At 42.4% G+C, this 25,632-nt stretch overlaps 1 protein-coding gene across 1 annotated transcript in view; it reads right to left on the reverse strand.

Annotated features, from left to right (window-relative positions):
* LOC122802503 (multidrug resistance-associated protein 1-like) overlaps positions 1-25,632 on the reverse strand; it is a 1,262,326-nt gene that overhangs the window by 449,815 nt on the left and 786,879 nt on the right. The window contains exon 17 of the mRNA XM_044072155.1: positions 8,724-8,784. Within this exon, the coding sequence (XP_043928090.1) occupies positions 8,724-8,784 (61 nt within the window). The remainder of the gene's footprint in view (positions 1-8,723; positions 8,785-25,632) is intronic.

The raw sequence follows: 25,632 nt of genomic DNA on the forward strand, positions 1-25,632 counted from the left end.
TGATCCTATTGAAATGTAATTGGTTGGGCCAGAGCTCCTCCCTGATCCTATTCAAAGGTAACTGGATGGGACAGAGCTCCTCCCTGATCCTATTCAAATGTAACTGGATGGGACAGAGCTCCTCACTGATCCTATTCAAATGTAACTGGATGGGACAGAGCTCCTCACTGATCCTATTCAAATGTAACTGGATGGGACAGAGCTCCTCACTGATCCTATTCAAATGTAACTGGATGGGACAGAGCTCCTCTCTGATCCTATTCAAATGTAACTGGATGGGACAGAGCTCCTCCCTGATCCTATTCAAATGTAACTGGATGGGACAGAGCTCCTCCCTGATCCTATTCAAATGTAACTGGATGGGACAGAGCTCCTCCCTGATCCTATTCAAATGTAACTGGATGGGACAGAGCTCCTCCCTGATCCTATTCAAATGTAACTGGATGGGACAGAGCTCCTCACTGATCCTATTCAAATGTAACTGGATGGGACAGAGCTCCTCACTGATCCTATTCAAATGTAACTGGATGGGACAGAGCTCCTCACTGATCCTATTCAAATGTAACTGGATGGGACAGAGCTCCTCACTGATCCTATTCAAATGTAACTGGATGGGACAGAGCTCCTCACTGATCCTATTCAAATGTAACTGGATGGGACAGAGCTCCTCACTGACCCTATTCAAATGTAACTGGATGGGACAGAGCTCCTCACTGACCCTATTCAAATGTAACTGGATGGGACAGAGCTCCTCACTGACCCTATTCAAATGTAACTGGATGGGACAGAGCTCCTCACTGACCCTATTCAAATGTAACTGGATGGGACAGAGCTCCTCACTGACCCTATTCAAATGTAACTGGATGGGACAGAGCTCCTCACTGACCCTATTCAAATGTAACTGGATGGGACAGAGCTCCTCACTGACCCTATTCAAATGTAACTGGATGGGACAGAGCTCCTCACTGACCCTATTCAAATGTAACTGGATGGGACAGAGCTCCTCACTGATCCTATTCAAATGTAACTGGATGGGACAGAGCTCCTCACTGATCCTATTCAAATGTAACTGGATGGGACAGAGCTCCTCACTGATCCTATTCAAATGTAACTGGATGGGACAGAGCTCCTCACTGATCCTATTCAAATGTAACTGGATGGGACAGAGCTCCTCACTGATCCTATTCAAATGTAACTGAATGGGACAGAGCTCCTCACTGATCCTATTCAAATGTAACTGGATGGGACAGAGCTCCTCACTGATCCTATTCAAATGTAACTGGATGGGACAGAGCTCCTCACTGATCCTATTCAAATGTAACTGGATGGGACAGAGCTCCTCACTGATCCTATTCAAATGTAACTGGATGGGACAGAGCTCCTCACTGATCCTATTCAAATGTAACTGGATGGGACAGAGCTCCTCACTGATCCTATTCAAATGTAACTGGATGGGACAGAGCTCCTCCCTGATCCTATTCAAATGTAACTGGATGGAACAGAGCTCCTCATTGATCCTATTGAAATGTAACTGGATGGGACAGAGCTCCTCACTGATCCTATTCAAATGTAACTGGATGGGACAGAGCTCCTCACTGATCCTATTCAAATGTAACTGGATGGGACAGAGCTCCTCACTGACCCTATTCAAATGTAACTGGATGGGACAGAGCTCCTCACTGATCCTATTCAAATGTAACTGGATGGGACAGAGCTCCTCACTGATCCTATTCAAATGTAACTGGATGGGACAGAGCTCCTCACTGATCCTATTCAAATGTAACTGGATGGGACAGAGCTCCTCACTGATCCTATTCAAATGTAACTGGATGGGACAGAGCTCCTCACTGATCCTATTCAAATGTAACTGGATGGGACAGAGCTCCTCACTGATCCTATTCAAATGTAACTGGATGGGACAGAGCTCCTCACTGATCCTATTCAAATGTAACTGGATGGGAGACCGCAAATTCGCCTCTGGGGTGGCACCCATGTCCTTGATGGACAGGGGTAGCCTGTGTTGATCACAGACCCATTCTGTGCATAATTTATTCTGCGAACTACCCAAAAAAGAACAAATGGGGATACTTGGGATTAACATGGCTGGGTTTGTAAAGGCTCTAAGCCAACTAGCCTAGTAACCTCCTATGAACATATGAACCTTACATCCACACCAACTACTTACTCTAACAGTTACATCCACTGCCTTCTCCCATTCCTTAACCTCTAGGTCCAAACCTTCCTTTCACTTCCAGCAAGAAAACACACCATTACTGATGCTCTGTTCTCTGATCTTCCACATCTTCGTCCATTTCACCTTCCTTTGTCATGCTGACCCATTTCTACCTATTCACATCCATACTGCCTTCACCTGTTCATAAGAGAAATAATCTTGCTAACTAACGTTGAATTGTTGCTTTGGTATACCAAATGGCAGGAATGTTTTATATTCAGTTCCTTGCCTTAAATGATCTCCCTTCTCTATCCCCTTTCTATGCCAGCTCTGCTGCACCTGAGCCAAGACTGATCACATTACATCGGGGTGGTACCATATTATTATGGTAGGGAGCATTACTCATTTTAGGTTCACAGGTAGGTATTAGGCTATCTGCCCGAGGGCATTTATAAGCCTAGCCAGAGTGCGCCGGCTTTCGCCACCCCATTGATTAATTAACTGAGCCTCTGTCAAGCAGAGCCAAAGAAGTGATCCCAGGGGTGTATTTTCTGTTACCCATCCACTCGTCAAGGTTTCTCTTGAAGAGTGTTAGTGAGGGGCTCTGCCTAATGTAGTCTGGAATTTTGTTCCACAGCATGGGGAGTCTCTGTGACAAGAATCTAGCCCTCCAGCATGTTCTATTTATTGTTGTAGCGAGGCTTAGCTCACTAGAGCGCGTGGCTCGCAGTGACTTGGATTTCTTTAGGTGGAGCATGTCCATCAATTCCGAGTTGGACATGGCTTTGTAAGTCAGGCAGAGATCACCTCGGAGTAAGCGATATGCCACTGAGTACAGCCAGAGTTTTTTTAGTCGGACTGCATAGGACATATGTTTGAGGCCAGTAATCCTCTTGGTGAGGTACTTTTGTGATCTTTCCAGCTGTTGTAAGTGTGTTGTGAGGTACATCCCAAATGGGGCATTGTATTCTATGATGGGTCTGATGAGTGACGAGTAGAGGGGCACTATAACCTCTTTATTTATAGATGCAAACCCTTTAGTAATTAGATGGGCCACATAAAAGGATTTCCTAACTAATTTGACAATATGATTGTCAAAGGAGAGATTACTATCTACCTGGGTCCCCAGATCTCTTATTACCTCTTCTGTATTAAGGGGGCTGCCACCTATGTGGTAATTCGTGGGTGTTTTGTTTTTCCCAAATGGGATGACTATACATTTTTTGGCATTTAGCTTGAGGCCATGACTTTGACACCAGGTGTCTGTCTCAGTAAGGCCTTTTTGAAGGATGTCCATGTCAGCCGGAGAGCCAATTATGGCAGTTTGCAGTCATCGGCGAACTTGGTTAGCCATATTCCTCCTGTGTTTGCCTGTACTTCTGAGAAGTATATGCCAAACAGTAGGGGTCCCAGGACCGAGCCTTGCGGGACATCACTTGTGACTGGTTTAGAGTTGGACCTGGAACCCGGTATTATTACCATGTGAGTTCTGTCTGTAAGCCAGTTGGGAACCCATCTCGTGACGTAGGGGTTTATGCTCAGGCTGGTGAGTTTTTCTGTAATACCTGAATGGGGAATGGTGTTGAAAGTCTTGGAGAGGTCAAGGTAGGCTGTGTGAACCACCTTTCCCTCGTCTATGGCCTTGGTGACTGTCTCGAAGAAGTCAACCAGGTTTAGTAGGCATGATCAGCCCTTAACAAAGCCAAACTGGGTTGGGTCAAGTGTTTGGAGGATCCTAATGTCTTTGTTAATGAGTTCCAAGATGATGCACTCCATAGCCTTGCAGACCAGGCTATTCAGGCTTATGGGGCGATAGTTACCAGGGTCAGTTGTGGCCCCTCCTTTGTGGAGCAGAATAACCATTGTTGTGTGCCATTCTATGAGCATGTAGCCTGTGGAGAGGTTGAGGTTGAACAGTGTGTTTAGGTGGGGGGGTTAGTTCATTCTGTAGTTCATGCAAGACGCAGCCTGGGACACCATCTGGCCCCAGTGATGATATGTTTTTGGCTTTTGAAAGGGCTGTTTTCAGCTGTGCGTCTGTGATTTCTGGGACACTACACTTTTCTGGTATTGTTGTGGGACATTTTTGGGGTGAAGTTTGCACTGAATCTGCAGGGATGTTGGCAATATCAGTAGGTTTAGTATATTTTGTGCTATTTTGCACTAGCTCAGTGCATATCTGTGAGTTGCCACTTAGATTCTTAACATAGCTAAAGAAGGCTTTGTGTTTATATTTTGAATCCTTGGCTATTTTTCTTTTGAAGTTAGCCTTGGATGATTTTATGAGGGACCTAATTTTCTCACTGATACTGACCACAGATGTCTTTCCTTCTTGGGATTTGCTTTTTTTCTGAACTAGTTTCCTCCTTCTATTGTATAGCCTGTTTATGGCAGGGGTCCACCAGACTGGTTTCCTTCTCTTAGAGGAGTGAGTCTTGGTTTTGCTAGGGATGGCACGATCCATGCATCCTTGTAGGTGCTCACAGAGTGTATTTATAAAGGTTTTTGCATCTTGGGCAGCATTATCCTTTAGCGTGGGGGCTGTGAAACTTACCGCCTCTGTCTTAAGTAAGGTGAAATTTGCTTTAGAAAAGTTTTTACTGTGGTTTCCTTAGTTCGGGGTGGTGGTGGGGTGTGGACATCCAGAGTGATTAGTTTATGGTCTAATCTAACCAGTGATGGGTTGACCACCGGTGTGGAACACCTGTCACCCATGCTGGTGATGACCAGGTCCAATATGTTTCCACCTCTGGTAGGGGAGTTTACCAGCTGATCCAGGGCATTTGAGTTGATGAATTCTAGGAAGCACTGGGCCTGGGAGTTTGTACTGGAGTAGTTTTCTCAGTTAAAGGTAGGGTAATTAAAATCACCCAATATCAGGGTGTTCGGTAGGACCTTCATGTGTCTCCAGAAAGGCGGAGTGGTGGTCCTGGGTCATGGAGGGTGATCTGTAGCAGGCCACAATTTGCATTGCAGATTTTCCCAATGTTAGTTGCACATGGATGATCTCAGAGGTATCATGCTGCGCCATTAACCTGGAGGTGTAGGTATCCTTGATGAATATGGATACACCCCCTCCTTTTGTGTTTTGGTCCGTGTTCTGTGGCTGAATGTGTGGTATGAGTTGTAGCCCGGTAGTGCTGGGGTGCTCTCTGGAGCCTTGAACCAGGTTTCAGTTACTGCACAGATGTCAATGTTCTCCATACTGAGGAGCACTTTGAGCTCATGCATTTTGAAATTGAAACTCCTGGTGTTGAGTAGCATAACCCTCAGTTTTCTGTTAATTGTGTTGTTTACGGAGGTGGGTTTGACTTTTGAGCCTTGCCTAAAAAAGACACTATGGGGGCAGCAAGAGCCTTGGCCAGTACTCGATAGCCTAGGAGTGACAGGTGCAAGCCGCCTCTTATGAAGCAATGTGGCTTGTCGAGCATGTCGTCCCAGGCTGACAGACATTGGATCCCCTTTGAATGATGCCAGAAGCTTAGCCAATTGTTGAAATTGATCATTTTTTTCTTTATACTGAGGTATCATTCTTGGTGAGAGCAGGATGCTACTCAGGGTCATACCCGCCTGGGCTACATGATCAGAGAGCTCTTCCATGTCTCTTTTCATGTAGTCCAGGGAGGTACGTCTCAGGTCATCCACACCAACATGAACAATGACAGAGTCATATTTGTACTTGTTCTGGAGAGACCTGAGTGCTTGTGTTATGTGGCGGATTCTGGCTCCCTACAGGCAAATAACAGTAATCTTCTCCTTGTCCAGCCTAGTGAGTGGGACATCAGTGTGCCTGAGTATACAGTCACCTATTACTAGTGTGTTTGGTATGTTATTTCGCCTTAAGGGCTATGATTGTGCGGCACACTGATTTTGTGTTTTATGTGTTGTCTGGTTTGTGACGGGAGGTGCAAGTTGTTTGGGTGTCTGCTTTGGAGGTCTCTGATGCTTTTGCAGGTTTTTATTTAGAGCCTCCGAGTATGATTTTGTGTATTTATGTGTATTTTTTACCAGTGCTGGTTTAGGAGGTCTATGTGTGGCTGGAGGTGTGGTGTAAGTGTTAACCTTCTCTGTTCCAGTCCTGGGTGGAGAGAGCTTAGCCTCCAGTTTGGCTGTATAATTGCATCTCTCACATACATTACTGTTTTGTAGTAGGAGGAGAGGGTTGTCTGTGTACATGAGGCAGTTGTAACATTGCCTTAGGATACCCAGATTCACCAGCTGGACTGGAGAGTACACCTGAAATTGCCCTTTGGTCATGCCTGAATAGTAGGGTGAGAGCTGCTTAGTTGCTTGGTTGGTGAGGGGTGAATAAAGAGCCTTGCCCTGCTGGGCAATCAAGTGTCAGGGTATATTAGTGCTTGCTAATAGGTCTGAGAAAGTGCTGGACTGTAGGATGCTTTCTGAGTGCTTAGGTTGACAGTTAGACTAGTTTCAGGGGAAAAACTGAAGATGAGACTTAGTGGAGCCAGGAATAATTCAACCATAGCTAACCGTCACTGCCTGGCGCACAAAACCATGCAAATGCATGTTTTATAGCTGGGAAATGAATGAGAGAGAAATTAGCCCAAAATGGCCAATAAACTACTAACTTCTGGACTGGAACCACTCCTCCAGGGACAGATAGGTAGCTGAAAGCTCCCCTCTCTCACAGGTGAACAGAGAAACATCCTTCTATCCAAGTAAGGTATGGGCAACTCAGAAACTTGCAACACAGCCCTGAATTCAGCACTAGCCTGAAAACTGGACTATACTAGCTTAGAAAGGCGGGAAGCAAGGATTTTTTTTTTCTTTTGAAAAGATAAGGCAAAAACAGTAAAAAATACACTTACACCAGCTTTAAACGACTACAAACGATCAGAAAAGGCTATTTCACTTTAGTGTGTAGCCTACAACAGTTAAACAAAGTATTTAAACAAAAAACGACTTTTTAAAAGTGCAGGCAGTCAAATAAGTACAATACGTGAAAATAAACAAGCTTTTAAATCACAATAAATGCTGGAAAATCGGCGTTTAGGTGGAAAACAGTTAAGTACAGCAAGAAAGTACAGAAAACTGATACTTAATCACTCCAAATTCTCTCTTCTAAGCTAGAAGGCTTGTATCAGTTTAAGGCTTTCTAGTGCTACCCAGTAGGTTAGATACAGGAAAGATGGGAAACAAGTGCAGATGTGGTCTTTTAAACCAGAAAGTTGAAAGAGATGGACAAACTGCCCAAATGGTCAATAAACTACAATTTCTGGGCCAAGAACCACTCCTCTTGTGGTAGACAGGCTACCTAGTGCTTACCACTCCCACTGATAAGATAGAAGGCTTTCCTCCAACACAGAAAGGATTGTGGGGCTCAGAAGCTTACCAACAGCTCTGGATACAGCAACGCTGTATCTGGACTAAGCTAGTTACAGGAAAGGTGGGAAACAAGCGCAAGTGCAGCTTTTAAACTGGAAAGTTGAAAGAGATGGAAAAAAACTGCCCAAACAGCCAATAGCTACAATTTCTGGGCCAGGAACCACTCCTCTTTAGCAGATATGCTACCTAATGCTTACCACTCCCACTGATAAGTAAGAAGGTTTCCCTCCAACACAGAAAGGCTTGGGGGACTCAGAAGCTTACAAAGAGTCCTGGATACAGCAAATATGTACCTGGACTAGACTAGCTACAGAAAAGGTGGGGAACAAGTGCAAACACAGGCTTTTAAGCCCGCAAGTTGAAACAGATGGAAGACTGCCCAAACGGCCAATAAACTACAATTTCTGGGCCAAAACTCACTCTTCCCGTGGAGGATAGGCTACCTAGTGCTTACCACTCCCACTGATAAGCTAGAAAGCTTCCCTTCAACACAGAAAGGCTTGGGGGTCTCAGACACTTGCCAACAGTCCTAGATAGAGCAAGTCTGTATCTGGACTAGACTAGTTACCGGAAAGGTGGAAAACAAGTGTAAATGCGGCTTTTATACCAGAAAGTTCAAAGAGATGGAAAAAAACTGCTCAAATAGCCAATAAGGTACAATTATCTGAAAACCCTATGTTCCATGAACAGGATCGGACACACATTCATTGTAGATATTTTCAAGAAATAACCATGGTAAATAATACTGAATCCTATTAATTCATCTAAAGAACTTTTTATTAGTATGAACAAATAATTCATTAACGACACTGTGGGCTTCCTAGTAGAAGCGGTTAGTTAAGTGTTTAGATGCTCCACATTTTGCAGTTTGCTCCATTGTTGTGAGAGGTAGTTTTCCGCATTTTTTTAATGGAAGATTGACAGCTATGCACATGTTCCTTATTTTATTTAGTTTCAAGTCTCACCTAAGTGATTATTAAATACAAGAGGGTTTGGGTCTCTCAAAATTTGGTGCAAGTCTGATATCTAGTGGCAAGTAGGAATACAGCTGGGAACGACTGACAACCAGCCAATATACTTAATGAAATACACGGAATACATACTTGAATCTATAAACATAAATTCATTTATTAACAGGTTACCGTTTCACTGTTTCAACAAAAAGGTAGGTTAAAAGTTGTCTGTACCACCATTTTACACTTACACTTCCTGTAGCAATTTTTTCTTTCTTCGTCGTATTTGGTCCCTTCGGCTCATGAGCGAAACTGAAAGCAAAGATAAAGGACACATTTTAGATCACTAATGCTCAGATATTATGCAATATTTTCACAACTGTTTTCCTGATGACAATCTGTAAGTTTCAAAATAAATTACTGTTTAAATTTGACACAATACAAAGATTTGTTGTATGATTTATCTGTTTTGTTCTTTTTCTCAGCATATTTCTGTTTCTGAATACCGTATATCAGAATTGCATCTGAACATCTGCAGACTTGATATTTCTGAAACCATAACTTGTTGTATTACTGCTGGTCATTGTACAACTTCAGCTATGTCCGGACATTACCCACACTGGAACTGGACTACTGCTGATCACTGCACGTGTGCAGCATTTTTGAACATTACCTGTCCCTGGCTATACCATCTCGCAAAAATGCTGAGGTATGTATAAACATGTATCAATACTATTCACCATCACAAATGTGCCATTTATAACAATTATAGATATAGATATTATTTTTCAGCATTGCACAACGTTGTACCATTTACAGATATGACATGTGACTCTCAAGCCTGTTCTGTGGTGGAGAGGGATAAAGCCCTGACTACTCTGCAGGTTACCAGGTTTTAATTAGCAGCTTGGTTGCCACTAGGAGTTGACTGAGGAGGATGGGCCTGCATGTGGGGGGGGGGGGTTGGGCCCATCACTGGGTTGACATTTAATGGGAGCTCTAGAGGTTTCAACCTATGTAGTATAGGTGTAGGAAGCTCGTGCTTTCATATTGTTCTCTGTTAGCTAAAGGCCACCCTGGAGGGTAGGAATTGCAGAGCTTTGGCAAGCTGTCGAACGGGAGTTTTTCCTGAAGAGAAGCGCAGTCGCTCCTCAGGACCAGTAAGTTCCACACCATCCAGCTCTCACTCATGAGAAATGGATGGATCAAAAGGGCTCATTAGGCAGGAAAAAATGGATCACAGGTCTCTTGCCCAGTCTGGGAATATCCATCTCACAGGAACAAATGGGTCAGCTAAAGCTATCTTTTGGTACTCATGTCTTTCGGTGATGTCCTGCTTGGGGTGAGGGGGCACATTGTGTCTACCTACAATAGTCCTACATTATCCTCATCATTGGTCAGCTCTGACCACACATCAGTAATCTTATACTTTAATCTTCGACTTTATGGCACTGACCCCCCCCCACACACACACACACGGAAGACCTCGGCATTCAAGGAATGGCATATACCCTTCCCCTCCCCACAAGAAATACCTCTGTATTCAAGGACTTTAGAAAGACAATCTTAATGAAACTAAATGATGCGCTCTCAAAATTCAACTGCAAGTTTTCATTCCCATTAACAAACTGCATAAAACAAATGGTCCCAATCAGAAACAGACATACTAGGGAATGGAAGAATGAACAACCTTGGTGGAATGCCAGCATTGATAAGCACTGTAATACAAAAGTAATCAAAATCTACCTGAATTACAGTTTCTATCAAAACAATAAGCAAAAATCCGAAAGTTACCATAAGGAAGATCAAAGCGGAATATAAAGATAGTATCCAAGTCCAGGAAAATCATATATTTGCCTTTACCAATGTCAGTTTAAAAAGAACACTCAGAATGCTCTTACGTATTTCATAATAGTATAATCCAATCTGACCCTAAAAATAATGCAACTCTACTTCCTAATAAATACACCAGAAACAGTCACCAAAGTTCCACAAATTTCCAGAGTCCATTTTCCTCCATAATTATTATGGAACATGTCCTTATTGTACTTTTTAAACCTACAAATACCTGGCTTCTTAGTGAACAGTGGCAAACACACCTTCTCTGAACCCCTCCTAAAACTTTTCAGCTTAAGCATAGCTACATGGTATGGAAAGTCCCTTTGGATTCATTCAAAGCTGTATCTTTTGTTTAGTAGAACACTTGCACAGACTGGCTTTACAATAGGCCTGAACAGAATTCATTTTAAAGCAAAAATGACATCATTATCTGTAGATGCAACTGAGATGAAAATATTGAGTAATATTTGATGATGTCACTCAAGTCTGTTGTATAGTCAAGTTTGTGGTCTACAACTGTACCAAAATCACTGTAAATTAATGCTTTATGTAAAATATTGTTACTGCTGGTATACTATGGTGTCTTTACCTCCTCCAAAAGACCTGTCATTAGTAATGTACACCAAGGTTCAGTTCTTGGGACACTCATCTTTGGTTCTTACTTCTTGGAGGTCAAAGCCAATGTTAATGGGTTGTGACTGATCAAGTCTGTAGATGACTGTAAACTCCGTGCCATCATAAACTCTCCAGAGGACACCATGATCCTAAAACAGGGCCCATCTCAAACAAATAGCTACTGTCAAAATCATGGAGTAAAACTACCTTCCAAAAAATATATAATCATATCCTTCAGCAAGCATGACGTCCCTTGTAACTATTACATTGATAACACACCCCTAAACATTAAACCTGTCTGTAGTCAAGCATATGGAAACCTGTGTAATCAACGAACCATCCTTCAGTGGTAGAATAAACACCCACTCAAGGAATCTTAGTCTCTTCTGCAACACAACTAGAACATGCTGCAGTGAGATCATATACTGATTTCAGGCATTCCTACCGTATACAAAGAGAGCATTCGGGAAGGGGAAAAAACATTTTTTTTCTAAGCTTGTTTCCTGCCTTTCCTGTAAGTAATCTAGTCCACATACAGATTTGCTGTATCCAGGACTATTTGTAAGCTTCTGAGCCCCCAAGCCTTTTTGTGCTGGAGGGAAGCCTTCTAGCTTAATTTTGTTTCTCAGAACTAGCCAGTTTTTTAGTTTCAGCACTCAAATCTGTTTCTTTGAGCTCAGCACTTGTTCAGAACTCGTTGTAAGCGTGAAATAAGCTACAAATTACTACAGCACTCAACTTTCCTCACTTCTCTAGTGGAAAGCAGTTTTTAGTACTTAATAAATAAGCACCTATCCAGGCATGTCTAAGGGTCAGCTCCCGGTGAGTTCTCCGGTCTACCTGATGAATCTAGGCATCTTGGGGCATTGCAGCAATTGCTTCATGTACACAGACAACCCTCTCCTCCTACCACCCAGCACTACAACCTGTGAGAGATGCACTTATATAGCCAAAATGGAAGCAAAGCTCTCTTCACCCAAGACTGGACTAGACAGTCAAGAGGAGAAGGTAAACACTTACACCACACCACACCACACTCATCACATAGTCCCTCAAAACCTACGCCACGAAAAAACACACACAGAAACACAAAACACACACCTACATTCGCGGAGGCTCTCAATAAAAACCTGCTCAAGCAACAGGGATCTCCAAAGCAGAAATGCAAGCAAACTCCACCCCCCCAACACAACCCAAATGACAGCCCACAAACTCAGTGTGCCACTCAACCACAGCCCATAAGGCATAACAACATGCCCAACACTCTAATCATAGGTGACTCTACAGTCAGGCACACTGATGTTCCACTCACCAGGCTAAACAAGGAGAAAGTTACTGTCAGCTGGCTGTCGGGTGCCAGGATCCGCCACATAACGCATGACCTCAGGTCACTCCACAACAAGTACAAATATGACACTGTCATTGTCCATGTTGGTGTGAATGACCTGAGACATACCTCCCTGGACTACATGAAAAGAGATATGGAGGAGCTCTCTGATCTTGAAGCCCAGGCAGGTATGACCCTAGCTCTGAGTAGCATCCTGCCATCATCAAGAATGACACCACAGTACAAGGACAAAATGATTGACTTCAACAATTGGCTAAGCTTCTGGTGTCATTCTAAGGTGATCCAGTATTTGTCTGCCTGGGATGACATGATCGACAGACCATGAAGCTTTGCCTGTCGCCCTTGGGATTCCAGATACTGGCTAAGGCTCTTGCCACCCCTACAGTGCCTTTTTTAGGAAAGGTTCAAATGATAAATTCACCACCGTAACAGGTACAAGCAAGCAAAATCTGATGGTAATGCTACTCAATGCAAGAAGTCTAAACCTCAAAATGCACTCACTCGAGGCACTCCTTAAAATGGAGAACATCGACATCTGTACAGTGACAGAGACCTGGTTCAAAGCTCCAGAGAGCACCCCTGCATTACTAGGCTATAATTCATACCACACCTTTCAGCCATCTAACCTGGACTGAAACACTAAAGGTGGAGGCGTGTCAATATTCATTAAGGATATCCACACTTCCAGGCTAGTTGCACAGCATAATGCATCCGAGATTATCCAAGTGCAACTAACTCTGGGCAAGACCGCAATCCAAATTGTAGCTTGCTACAGACCCCCACCATGCCCCAGGATTCCCACTCCTCATTTCTTGATACACTGGAAAATATCAGGGCACAACCCAACACCCTAATAATTGGTGATTTCAACTACCCCACCATTAACTGGGAAAACTACTCATGTACCAACTCTTTTGCTCAGCGTTTTCTGGAATTCATAAATTTCAACGCCTTGGATTAACTTATTCACACCCCCACCAGGGGCAGCAATATCCTAGACCTGGTAATTACCAACATGGGCGACCGGTGTTCCACAATAGAGGTCAATTCCTCATTGGTCAGATCCCACCACAAGCTAATCACCCTAAACATCCACATCCCGCCCTCACCCCCAATTAGGGAAACCACCGTAAAAAACTTCTCCAAAGCCACAGATCTCCCCTACAGGACCTTACATACTGTAAATAAACACTTACATTTCATTCTGTGTACATACCTTCACACTATTGTCTTTAACTAAATATCTATCTTAGTGATTATAGGGACTTAAAAAAAAAAGAATTTGTAAACTCATGTGAATTGTTACATATTGTTATGCTTTACCATCTATTTGTGTTATGATTTACTTTGGCTTAAATGTACTCTTCTTGTATTTTACTATGTTTTTATATATTGTATTTTCACTATGTTTTTATATATTGTATCCATGGAACTTTTCTCCCCAGGACTCCATTGAAAACGGGCTCATTCGGCCCAATGGACCATCCTGGCAACCAAACTTCAATTAAAATAAATAATAAAATAAATAAGTGGCAAAATTCATGACACCCATGCAGACGGACAATAGAGGTACGACTGCTGAATTCTACACAAATGCACTTTATAAGCACTTACACGAGTGCATGGATCATGCTATCCCTAATAGAACCAATATGCTAAAAAAGGAAGCCAATCTGGTGGTCCGTTGCCATGAACAAACTATACAACAGAAGAAAGAAACTGTTGCAAAAAAGAGTAAAATCCCATGACTGGAGGAACTCCCTGGTCAGCCTCAGTAAGAAGCTGAGATCCCTCATAAAATCCTCCAAAGCTAGTTACAAAAACAAAATTTCCACTGACTCTAAAGACAACCACAAAGTATTCTATAGCTATGTCAAGAATCTCAATGGCAGCACTCTGATCTGCTCTGAGTTACAGTACAATGGCACTAAATATACAGAACCAACTGATAGTGCCAACATCCTGGCTGATAGGTTCAGTGCTAACTTTACCCCCCTCTCACCCCCTAGAGGGCCCATCTCTATACCGGAAGAATGCAAAGTTCCTTTAATCATGGCTACACAGGTAAAAAACACACTCTCCAAAGCCAAGAACACAGCATCCATGGGACCTGACAATATTCCAGGCTGCGTTCTGCAGAAACTACAGAACAAACTGGCACCCCATCTAAGTACCATGCTCAATCATAGCCTCACCTCAGGCTATGTGCCCACTGAATGGTGCACCGTGATGGTTATCCAACTCCTCAAAGGGGGAGCCACGACAGACCCTGGGAACTACCACCCCATTAGCCTGACGAGCCTGGTCTGTAAGACCATGGAACATATCATCATGGAACTCATAAACAAAGACATTGGTAATCTCCAAACTCTGGACCTCACCCAGTTCAGGTTTGTAAAAGGCAGATCATGTCTCCTAAACCTGATAGACTTCTTTGAAGCAGTCACCAAAGCCATAGATGAGGGTAAGATGGTTCACACAGCCTATCTAGATCTCACCAAGGCTCTGGATGAGAAACCTTTTTTGATGAGGTATGCCAGGTAGAAGGATTTCCTGACCACTATGGCAATGTGATTATCAAAGGAGAAACTACTGTCCACCTGTGTCCCAAGGTTTCTTATCACGCTTTCGGTGTTAAGTAGACTACCACCTATGTGGTAGTTCATGGGTACAGAGTTTTTACCAAAGGGGATGACAATGCCCTTTTTGACATTGAGCTACAGGCCATGGCTTTGACACCAGGCATCTGTCTCAGTGAGGCCATTTTGTAGGATGTCCCCATCTTTAGGACTTTCGATTATGGCTCCTAGTTTGCAGTCATCTGCGAACTTCATTAGCCAGAGGCCTTCTGTGTTAGCCTGTACTTCAGAGAAGTAGATACCAAACAGGAGAGGTCCCAGGACTGAACCCTGTGGTACTCTACTTGTCACTGGTTTGAAGTCAGATTTGGAGTCGCAACTTTTACAGTGTGGGTTCTGTCAGTGAGCCAGTTGGCAACCAATCTTGTGATGTAGGGATTTATACCTAGTTTAGTGAGTTTAGCTATAATTCCAGAATGGGGGATGGTGTCGAAACCCAGATAGGCTGTGTGAACTACCTTACACTCGTCTACGGCTTTGGTAACTGCCTCAAAGAAGTCGATCAGGTTCAGAAGGCATGATCTGCCTTTCACAAACCTGAACTGGGTGGGGTCCAGAGTTTGGAGGTTACCAATTTCTTTGTTTATGAGTTCTATGATGATACGTTCCATGGCCTTGCAGACCAGGCTCATCAGGCTAATAGGGCAATAGTTCCCAGGACAAGTGGTGGCTCCCCTTTTGTGGAGTGGGATAACTGTTGCTGTGAGGCATTCAGTGGGCACAAAGCCTGACATGAGACTATGATTGAACATGGTGCTTAGGTGGGGAGCCAGTTCGTTCTGAAATTCGTGTAAAACGCAGCCTGGGATGCTGTTCGGTCCCTTGGATGCTGTGTTTTTGGTTTTAGAGAGTGCAGCTTTTACCTGCATAGATGTGATTACAGAGACTCTGCATTCTTCCTGTACAGATATGGGCCCTTTAGGGGGTGAGAGGGGGCTAAAGTTAGCACTGAACCTATCTGCCAGGATATTGGCAATATCAATTGGTTCTGTAATTTGTGTGCCGTTGTGCTGTAACTCAGAGCAGATCTGGGTGTTGCCATTGAGATTCTTGACATAACTATAAAATGCTTTGAGGTTGCCCTTAGAATCAGTATGATTTTGTTTTCATAGCTAGATTTGGAGGATCTTAAAAGGTATCAGCTTCTTACTGAGGCTGACCAGGGAGCTCCTCCACTCATGGGATTTTACTCTCTTTTGCAAGTTTCTTCCTCCTGTTGTAGAGTTTGTTTATGGCAGGGGACCACCAGATTGGCTTCCTTTTTTTGGAGGATAGCATCTTAATTCTGTTTGGGATAGCACAATCCATGCACTCGTATAAGTGCTTACAGAGTGCATTTGTGCAGGATTCAGCAGTCATAACTGTACTGTCCATCTGCATGGGTGTCATGAAGTTCGCCACTCCTGTCTTACGAAGCATGAAGTTGGCTTTGGAGAAATATTTTACTGTGGTTTCCTTAATGGTGGGTGGGGGTTGGATGTGGATATCAAGGGTGATTAGCTTATGGTCTGATCGGACCAATGAAAAGTTGACTTCAGGTGTGGAACATCGGTCACTCGTGTTGGTAATGACTAGGTCTAGGATATTGTTGCTCCTGGTAGGGGTGTGGATAAGTTGATCCAGGGCATTGGAATTTATGAATTCCAGAAAGTGTTGAGTGAAGGAGTTGGTACATGAGTAGATTTCCCAGTTAATGGTGGGGTATTTTAAATCACCCATTATTAGGGTGTTTGGTTGAACCCTAATATTTTCCGGTATATCAAAAAAAGAGGAGTGGGAATCCTGGGGCATGGTGGGGGATCTGTAGCAAGCTACAATTTGGATTGCAGTTTTGCCCAGAGTTAGTTGCACTTGGATAACCTCGGATGCATTATGCTGCGCAACTAGCCTGGAGGTGTGGATATCCTTAATGAATATGGACACACCTCCACCTTTGGTGTTTTGGTCCAGGTTAGATGGCCGAAAAGTGTGGTATGAGTTATAGCCTGGTAATGCAGGGGTGCTCTCTAGAGCCTTGAACTAGGTCTCAGTCACTGCACAGATATCAATGTTTTCCATTTTAAGGAGTGCCTCGAGTGAGTGCATTTTGAGATTTAGACTCCTAGCATTGAGTAACAACACTCTCAGTTTTTGCTTGCTTGCTCCTGTTACGGTGGTGAATTTGTCATTTGAACCTTGCCTAAAAAAGACACTATAGGGGTGGCAAGACCCTTAGCCAGTATCTGGAATCCCCTGTTACTTCATCAGATAAAATATCATAAGCAGTAACTATAAATATAGTACTCCTGCAATGGGAAAAGCCTTTTTTATTTAACAGAAGTGATGTGCCTGGCTGGCATTTTTATGCCACATATTTGGATGATATTTTTATAGCATGGGACTCAAGTGAGATTGAAACTAGAAATTTTCTAGATTTTTTCCACTCAACCACTTCCTTTTTAAAATTTACATATACTTATAGTAAGAAAGAAATTAGTTACTTAGATGTATTAGTTCGAAAGATGAGATTAAGAAGGTTATACAAAGTAATATTTATAGGAAAAGTACCTACTCTAATAGCCTTCTACATTACGACAGGTGTCACCCAGCTCATCAGAAAAGAGGTATCATAAAGGGACAAGTTAAACGGCTAGCTCGTATGATAACAGATGATGAAGACTTTCAACGGGAATGTGTCAATTTAACTAATATGTTTTTCACCAGAAATTACCCTGAGGATGTTATTGACAAAATTTGGGGGGAGATTTCAGTTAAAAGATACAGGGGAACAATTTAGCCCATCCTTCTGTGTGGAGTCTGCATGTCCTCCCAGCGGTCGAGTGGCGTTCGAAAAACATGCGTAGGGTGTGCCTTCGTTGAAGGTTGGGCATCGAGCTGGCACTGCGGCACCGTAAAAATCTACTGCCAATCATTAGCGGACCGGAGTTCTGGCAACCCCTAACTGGGACCGAAAGAAGAACAACATGTATGAAACAGAGTTAAATAAGTTAAAACAGACTAACAATAACGTGACACTCTTTCTTCTTCCTTTAGTACTGCCTACATGGAAGACGACTCTTTAATTAAACAGATTATAACTGGTCTTTCTTTCAAGGCTTTGAAGGGATGAAAGAAACTTTGGGGGAGCGACCAAGGTTTGTTATTAGGCGGGCTAGGTGCTTAAAAAGTATGTTAGAAGTAGAAGACAAAGTTACTGACCTTTTTAGTCAGGAAAAAGTGCGGTACTTTTAAGCGTGGAAGTTGGTAGTAAGTGTTCTTGCTCACTTGAAACCGATGAGATTAAGATTAACAATATTAATAGAAAAAGCAATTTTCACTTTAATTGTAAGACAGTGGTCATTATATATTTAGCTTTGTGCCAAAAATGCCCAAGTTTTTAAGTGGGTAAAACTGTCCGTCAATTTAGAGACAGAATATATATGAACATCTAAATGACATAAAAAAATAAAAAAAAACAGTACTTCTCTTTATTGTCACTTGATGAATTTCCCTGACCATGGATTTTTATTTGTTGGCTTAGATACAGTTTATAAGCAGTACTGGGGGGGACTTTGGGGTGACCTCAATGAATATAAAGAGTTGCTTTGGCAACTAAGGTGAACACCACAGTTTCCCCTGGTCTAAATGAGTTCATCTCAATAGCTAGAGTGTTAAGACTAAGGTCATATTATGTTTAATGGTATTGTGCACAACACCATTAATTTTTATATTTATAAAGTATACATATAAATTTTAGGGTACATTTTTTTATTACCTGAATATATATGTAATTCATTCACATTTCTACTGTTAGTAGCTAGATGAAGTTTTGTATATTTACAATGAACAATTTTTTAAGTGATAATTAGGTCAGGTGATTAATTAGTTAACTATTTAAGCTGAATTTTTTTCAGTAGCGTTATGGATTCTGATGAAGTTGTGTTATAAACTTATGAAAGCACTCAACCCTTATCCTGTTGGATAATAAAGTGGATTTTAGTGGGACGTCTCTCCTTTTGCTTCTAATACATGCAAAGATACTTGTGCCATAGTTATAAAAATGCATATGAAAAAAGATGACACAAATGCAAAACTATCATCCTATTATGTTGTGTAATTGTAGACTATAATCTATTGATGAAAATAATACAAATTAGATTTGAAAAAAAAATAGGAAATATGTTAATAGACGGTATAGTATTAAAGGGATGCTAAGTAAAGCTATGCTAATTATACTAAACGAGATGGTTAAATAATGCCATTAATAAGAAGAGATTGGTGACGTGATGTCTGAAAGGCATTTCATAATGCCAGTCTTGAACGGTTATAAAATATTTTACATGCATGTGAAATTAGCTCAAATATCAAGCAATTAACATAGTTGGTTTAGAATAATAGTACAACTAAAGTATTAGTAAATGGGTAACTTTATGAAATGAAAGTTATATACTTACCATAACAATAGAGCCACGTTGTCTGATTTTCATCCAGTTCAACATATGGGTTGTCGGATCTGATCTCAACGCAGATTTCAAAGCGTCCATGGTTCCAGGGTTCTGATTCCTTCCCTACACCTAATTCCCTGATCTGCACCCTAGTACTTCAGATGGAGTTTGCCCCTCTACAGTACAAATGAGGCCTAATTATGATCATATATGAGAACGTAGAAACCAATAATGAGAAGGAGAGAGGAGTGATCACAGGCAGGGTATACAGTAGTGACCACTTGGTCATTTTGAAGGCATATAGGTCAATTTGATTTGGGGGCAGGAGGGAAGGAGGTTGAATCAGATGAAAATCAAACATGGATCTATCATCATGGTAAGTACATAACTTTCATATCCAGTGTTGTCTACTTTCATCTGATTCAACATATGGGACAGATTCCTAAGATGTATTTCTGGGTGAAGGAAGGACATTCCTGAGGATGGTAGAACCAAAGGAAAAGTGAGATCTGAATTGTAATTCAATTTATAATGAGACACACAGGTGTAGACTGTGGACAAAGTTGCTGCTGCACAAATGTCATCAAAGGGAAGTCTCTTTGAAAAGCCCACTGAGGTGGCTATCCCCCTTATTGATGGAGACTTTGGTTTGAATTGTAAAGACAAACCCTTCTTATAAACAAAGGGAAATGCAGTCTGACAACCACCATGAGAGTGTAACTTTGTTAACAGCCCTACCGCGTTTGGTTTTCAGAAAGCAATATATACTGTAGCTGATCAGATTTCCTGAATTGCTTTGTCAGAGAAGACAGAACCTGAGTTGATGATGAACATCTAGCATGTGCAAGGTATATTCCCCTTTGTTTGAGTATCAGGGAAAAATACTTGTAAATGTATAGACTGATTCAAGTTTGTCCTGGATACCATCTTTGGAAGAAAAGATGAATTAGTTCTGACAGAAATCCCCTCCCTATGGAAAATCAAATAGGGAGACTGAATCCCCTCCCTATGGAAAATCAAATAGGGAGACTGACATGTGAACGCCTGAATTCCAAAAGGCATCTGGCTGATGTGACTTTCACTCAGAAAATTGTGTTCCAAGTTCGGTATTTAATCTCCACTGTGGCCGCAGGTTCAAAGTGGAGTTAAGCCAGAGCTTGCAGCATGGTAGAAATATCCCATGAGTGGGCCAGGTCACTAATGAGAGGGTGTAAAACAAATGTACCCCTCAAAAAAGCTTTTGAGATCTTCAAAGAAGCTACTGAAGTGCTGTTATGGCCAATACGAAAATTCTAAATTGTTGCCATTTGAAGTTTGATGGTGGGATAATTAGAGCCTTTCTGAAAAAGTTCAGGCAAGAATTCCAAGATGGACAGAATGGGTGCAGAAAATGCATTCCACAGCCCAAACAGAACATATTTTCCTTGGCTGTGATGCATCTTTATATCAGTTAGCTTCATGGTGGTCTGGGCCAAAGAAGGAGGCAATCTAGACTGGTGAGATAGGAGATCTGAATACTGATCCAGCATTCAATGGGGATGTACTCTAGAGGCTACTGGAAGGGAACCATGTTTCTCAGGGCCAAAAGGGGACAATTAGGATTACTTGCACTGTCGGACTTTCTGAATGAGTTTGTTCATGAGCGTTGTGAGGATGCGAGATAGTGCCAGCTATACCAAGGGGAATAGGGCAGTGCATGTGTAACATATGCCAGCATAGCTAGCTGGAGTTTTCTAAAGAATTATATGTCATTTGAATATCAAACTTATTTTTACAGATGCTTGTGTTAAACGTGTATTTGTAAAGTTGCTTGTGTTAAACATGTATCAACAGTGGGTCCTGCTGGACAGAGAAGAAATATACTTGTATAACCAACTTATTACCAGAAAAGAAAATGACACAATAAAATAAAAACACAAGCACTAACTGGAAAATACCCGATATAAAAGAAAAAAAACACTGATTATTAACCACTTTCATTCTTTTATTATACAGAACTTCTTCAGAATACAACACTCAAACACACTAACATTTAAATAAGATTTTCTAAGTGACGTCATTTAATTTTCCATTTCCACTTCACAGACTCTTAGTATTACTTATTAAATACTTTTATATTTAAAGAAAAACTTTTTAATTGAAATGAATTCATCAATGCCTGGGGCTGTATCAGCCCTTAAAGAAACTTGCCATTTAAGTTCAATAAACTCTACAAAGGTATTAAATTGCCCAAGAAATTTCTTCCTGTCTATACATGTTGTGACGCCCATGCACTGGCCCAGTAATCAAGGAGCCTCAATCCTCACCACTAGCACACCAGTGAGGGGCGTGCACATTGGGAAGAATAACAAGTACACACACAGTAAAGTACAATTTCCCTTAAGAGCACACAGAGATCACAGTCAGTCTGGGGTTGGTTTTTCCCTTTTTCTCCAGATCCTCAATAAGACTCCCCACTGGCACAGCTACAGGGTACAGAGCTCAGCCTAGTGGTCTAGCTAAAACCTCCAGCACCCAATCTGTCCAACCAGTGCTTTGTGTCCCCGCTCAAGTAGCTGACACAGACACACTTTGAGATATGAGTTATAAACAACACACAGACACTCCTGATGAAGGCAGGCACAGGTTCTCCATCTATGCCCCTTCTTGCCCAGACTATAAGGTGGTACCGACTGCCACCAACCACTCGTATCAGCTACTGTAATGCCCTTCCCAAAGGGTGACCAATTTCACTGTGTAATGTTACTGTTAAGCGTGACTGAGCAGCAAGACTATTTGAGTGGCTTGGAGAGTATCACCAAATAAATGCAAGTACTCTCTAAGAGCTTAAATTATTTCTACACAAAACAGCCACAGTTGAAAGGTTTAAAAATATTTAATAATAAAAAAACCACAAGACAAAACTCATCAGTTCAACACAGTGTTAATCAAGAGTCCAGAAATCACAGGAACTTTAAAACAATATTGTAGGATAGTCTGACATAAATATAGAAAACAGCTAGACTAATCTGGCTAAATTCCTATCTAACTCTAAGACAAACTATGTCCTAAATAACTTTACTTACAAGGCAAAGTGCTGGTGAGTTGTTGTCAGCTTCAGACAAAATCCAAAATGCTCAATCTTTCTCTCTGACAAATTCTTAAATTGATAATACCCAATATTGCTGACTCATTTCACATAACACCATTTTATCACTTCTCCTTTAGTTTCCAGGCTAACAGAAACTCGTAATTTACATTTCTTTGTAAGCTGCACCTGGCCAGGAAGACACAGCAATAAAATACACTTTTACATGTAAAATCTAGCAATTATCTTTGTCTTAAAACAACAGAAAGAATTTCTTAGTCCAGACATCCTGTCTCCGAGCTGGAGATCAATCAGTCATAAAATGCTTGACTTACCAAATTTCTTCCAGCAGGGTGCACCGTGACTACATTTTTCAAGCTCAGTACAACATATAGTTTAATCCTAACATACAGCTCTCTTTAGATTTGTAGAACAAGCCTGTGGATTATATTAATATTTACAAATGACATAGAATTACCTACAACATTTTATCTAGCTAGGCTGGCAGCCTTCACATATCCACCCCCCCCCCCACATAGAACTCAAACTAGTTTTTTTCAAGTGACCCTTGGGAAACATTGCTTGAGACGGTTAGGTCTATCTGATTATACCTCACCCCATTCCCTGTCTTGAGAGCCCATTTGCATTAGCATTGCTAACCCCACTGCTATTCTGCACTGACATATATGCTTGCAACCATAGGCTCCATCTTAATAACTTGGCATTTTGTTGGCTGGCTTGGTGTAACCATGTTAGGGGATTGTGATCTGTAATTACATTGAATTTCCTTTCATACAGATAAGGCTGAAGTTTCTGCAGTTCCCACACTATAGCTAGACATTCTTTTCTACAGCTGGATAGCATTCCTACGGTGTTGAAGCCTGCGACTAAGATAAACCACTGGGTGCTCTTCTCCCTTTGAAGAAATCTGGCTAAGTACAGCCCCCACCCCATGGTTTGATACATCTACCTGTACAACAAATTCTTTACTGTAATCTGGACTGGCCAACACAGGGTGTCCTCCCAAAGCTTCTTTAAGCTTCTGGAATGCCTGCACACATGCTTGGGTCCACACTACCTAATCTGGGCTGTTTTTCCTTGTCAGGTCTGTGAGGGGAGCAGCTATGGTACTATAACCGGGGACGAACTTCCTGTAGCACCCTGCTGTCCCTAAGAATGCCCTCACCTGCTTTTTGGTATAGGCCTGCTATAGGTCTCCAACCATATCCCAAGACTCACACTCCACGTTCCTAAACACCCTGGAGAATATTAGGGTCCAACCAAACACTCACATACTGGGTGATTTCAACTACCCTTCCATTAACTGGGAAAACTATTCATGTACCAATACACTTGCCCAACGTTTCCTGGAATTCATTAATTCTAATACCCTGGACCAGCTTGTTCTTACTCCCACTAGAGGTAGCAACATCCTTGACCTGGTCATTGCTAACATGGGCGACCATTGCTCTACACCAATAGTCAACTCCTCCCTGGTTAGATCCAAACACAAACTAATCACCATGGAAATCCACATCTGTCCCACCCCACCCCACCCCCCCGCAAAGGTAACCACCATGAAAAACTTCTCCAAAGCTAACTTTGGGCTCCTAAAAACAGAGGTGGCTAACTTTACGGCACCCATGCAACTGGAGAATGGCTGCATGACCGCCGAATCATACATCAATGCACTGTATGAACAAGTACACAAATGCATGGATCTCACCATACCCAATAGAACCAAGATGCTCTCCTCAAAAAAAAAAGGAAGCCAATCTGGTGGTCCCCTGCCATAAACTCTACAACAGAAAGAGGAAACTGATGTGGAATAAGGTGAAGTCCAAAGACTGGAAAAACGCTATCAGCCTCAACAAAAAGTTGAGATCCCTCATCAAATCCTCTAAAGCTAGCTATGAAAACAGAATTGCAGCAGATAGTAAAGATCACCACAAGGGCTTCTATAGTTATGTAAAGTAACTCCACAGCAATACCCAGATTTGCTCTGAGCTACTGCACAATGGTAACTCCTATACTGAGCCAAAAGATATTGCCAATATACTGGCCGACAGATTCAGTGCCATCTTTACCCCTCTCCCGCAAAGGACCAATCACAATACCAGTAGACTGCCAGGCACCCAGTACTACTGCTGCACAGGTTAAAAAAGCACTGTCCAAGGCCGAGAATACAGCTTCTCTGGGGCCTGACAATATCCCTGGTTGTGTTCTACATGAACTACAGAGTGAACTCGCACCTCACCTGTGTGCCCTGTTCAATCACAGCCTGTGTTCTACATGAACTACAGAGTGAACTCGCTCCTCACCTGTGTGCCCTGTTCAATCACAGCCTGTGTTCTACACAAACTACAGAGTGAACTCGCACCTCACCTGTGTGCCCTGTTCAATCACAGCCTGTGTTCTACATGAACTACAGAGTGAACTCACACCTCACCTGTGTGCCCTGTTCAATCACAGCCTGTGTTCTACATGAACTACAGAGTGAACTCGCTCTTCACCTGTGTGCCCTGTTCAATCACAGCCTGTGTTCTACATGAACTACAGAGTGAACTCGCACCTCACCTGTGTGCCCTGTTCAATCACAGCCTGTGTTCTACATGAACTACAGAGTGAACTCACACCTCACCTGTGTGCCCTGTTCAATCACAGCCTGTGTTCTACATGAACTACAGAGTGAACTCACACCTCACCTGTGTGCCCTGTTCAATCACAGCCTGTGTTCTACATGAACTACAGAGTGAACTCACACCTCACCTGTGTGCCCTGTTCAATCACAGCCTGTGTTCTACATGAACTACAGAGTGAACTCACACCTCACCTGTGTGCCCTGTTCAATCACAGCCTGTGTTCTACATGAACTACAGAGTGAACTCACCTCACCTGTGTGCCATGTTCAATCACAGCCTGTGTTCTACATGAACTACAGAGTGAACTCACACCTCACCTGTGTGCCCTGTTCAATCACAGCCTGTGTTCTACATGAACTACAGAGTGAACTCGCACGTCACCTGTGTGCCCTGTTCAACCACAGCCTGTGTTCTACATGAACTACAGAGTGAACTCGCACCTCACCTGTGTGCCCTGTTCAATCACAGCCTCACCTCAGGCTTTGTCCCTACCAAATGGCGGACTGCTACAGTCACCCCTCTCCACAAAGGAGGAGCGACTAAAGACCCTGGGAATTATTGCCCCATTAGCCTGATGAGTCTGATA

Source organism: Protopterus annectens, chromosome 5.part0 (genome assembly GCF_019279795.1).
Source record: "Protopterus annectens isolate FY-2018-M chromosome 5.part0, PAN1.0, whole genome shotgun sequence".
Classification (NCBI taxonomy): Eukaryota; Metazoa; Chordata; order Ceratodontiformes; family Protopteridae; genus Protopterus; species Protopterus annectens.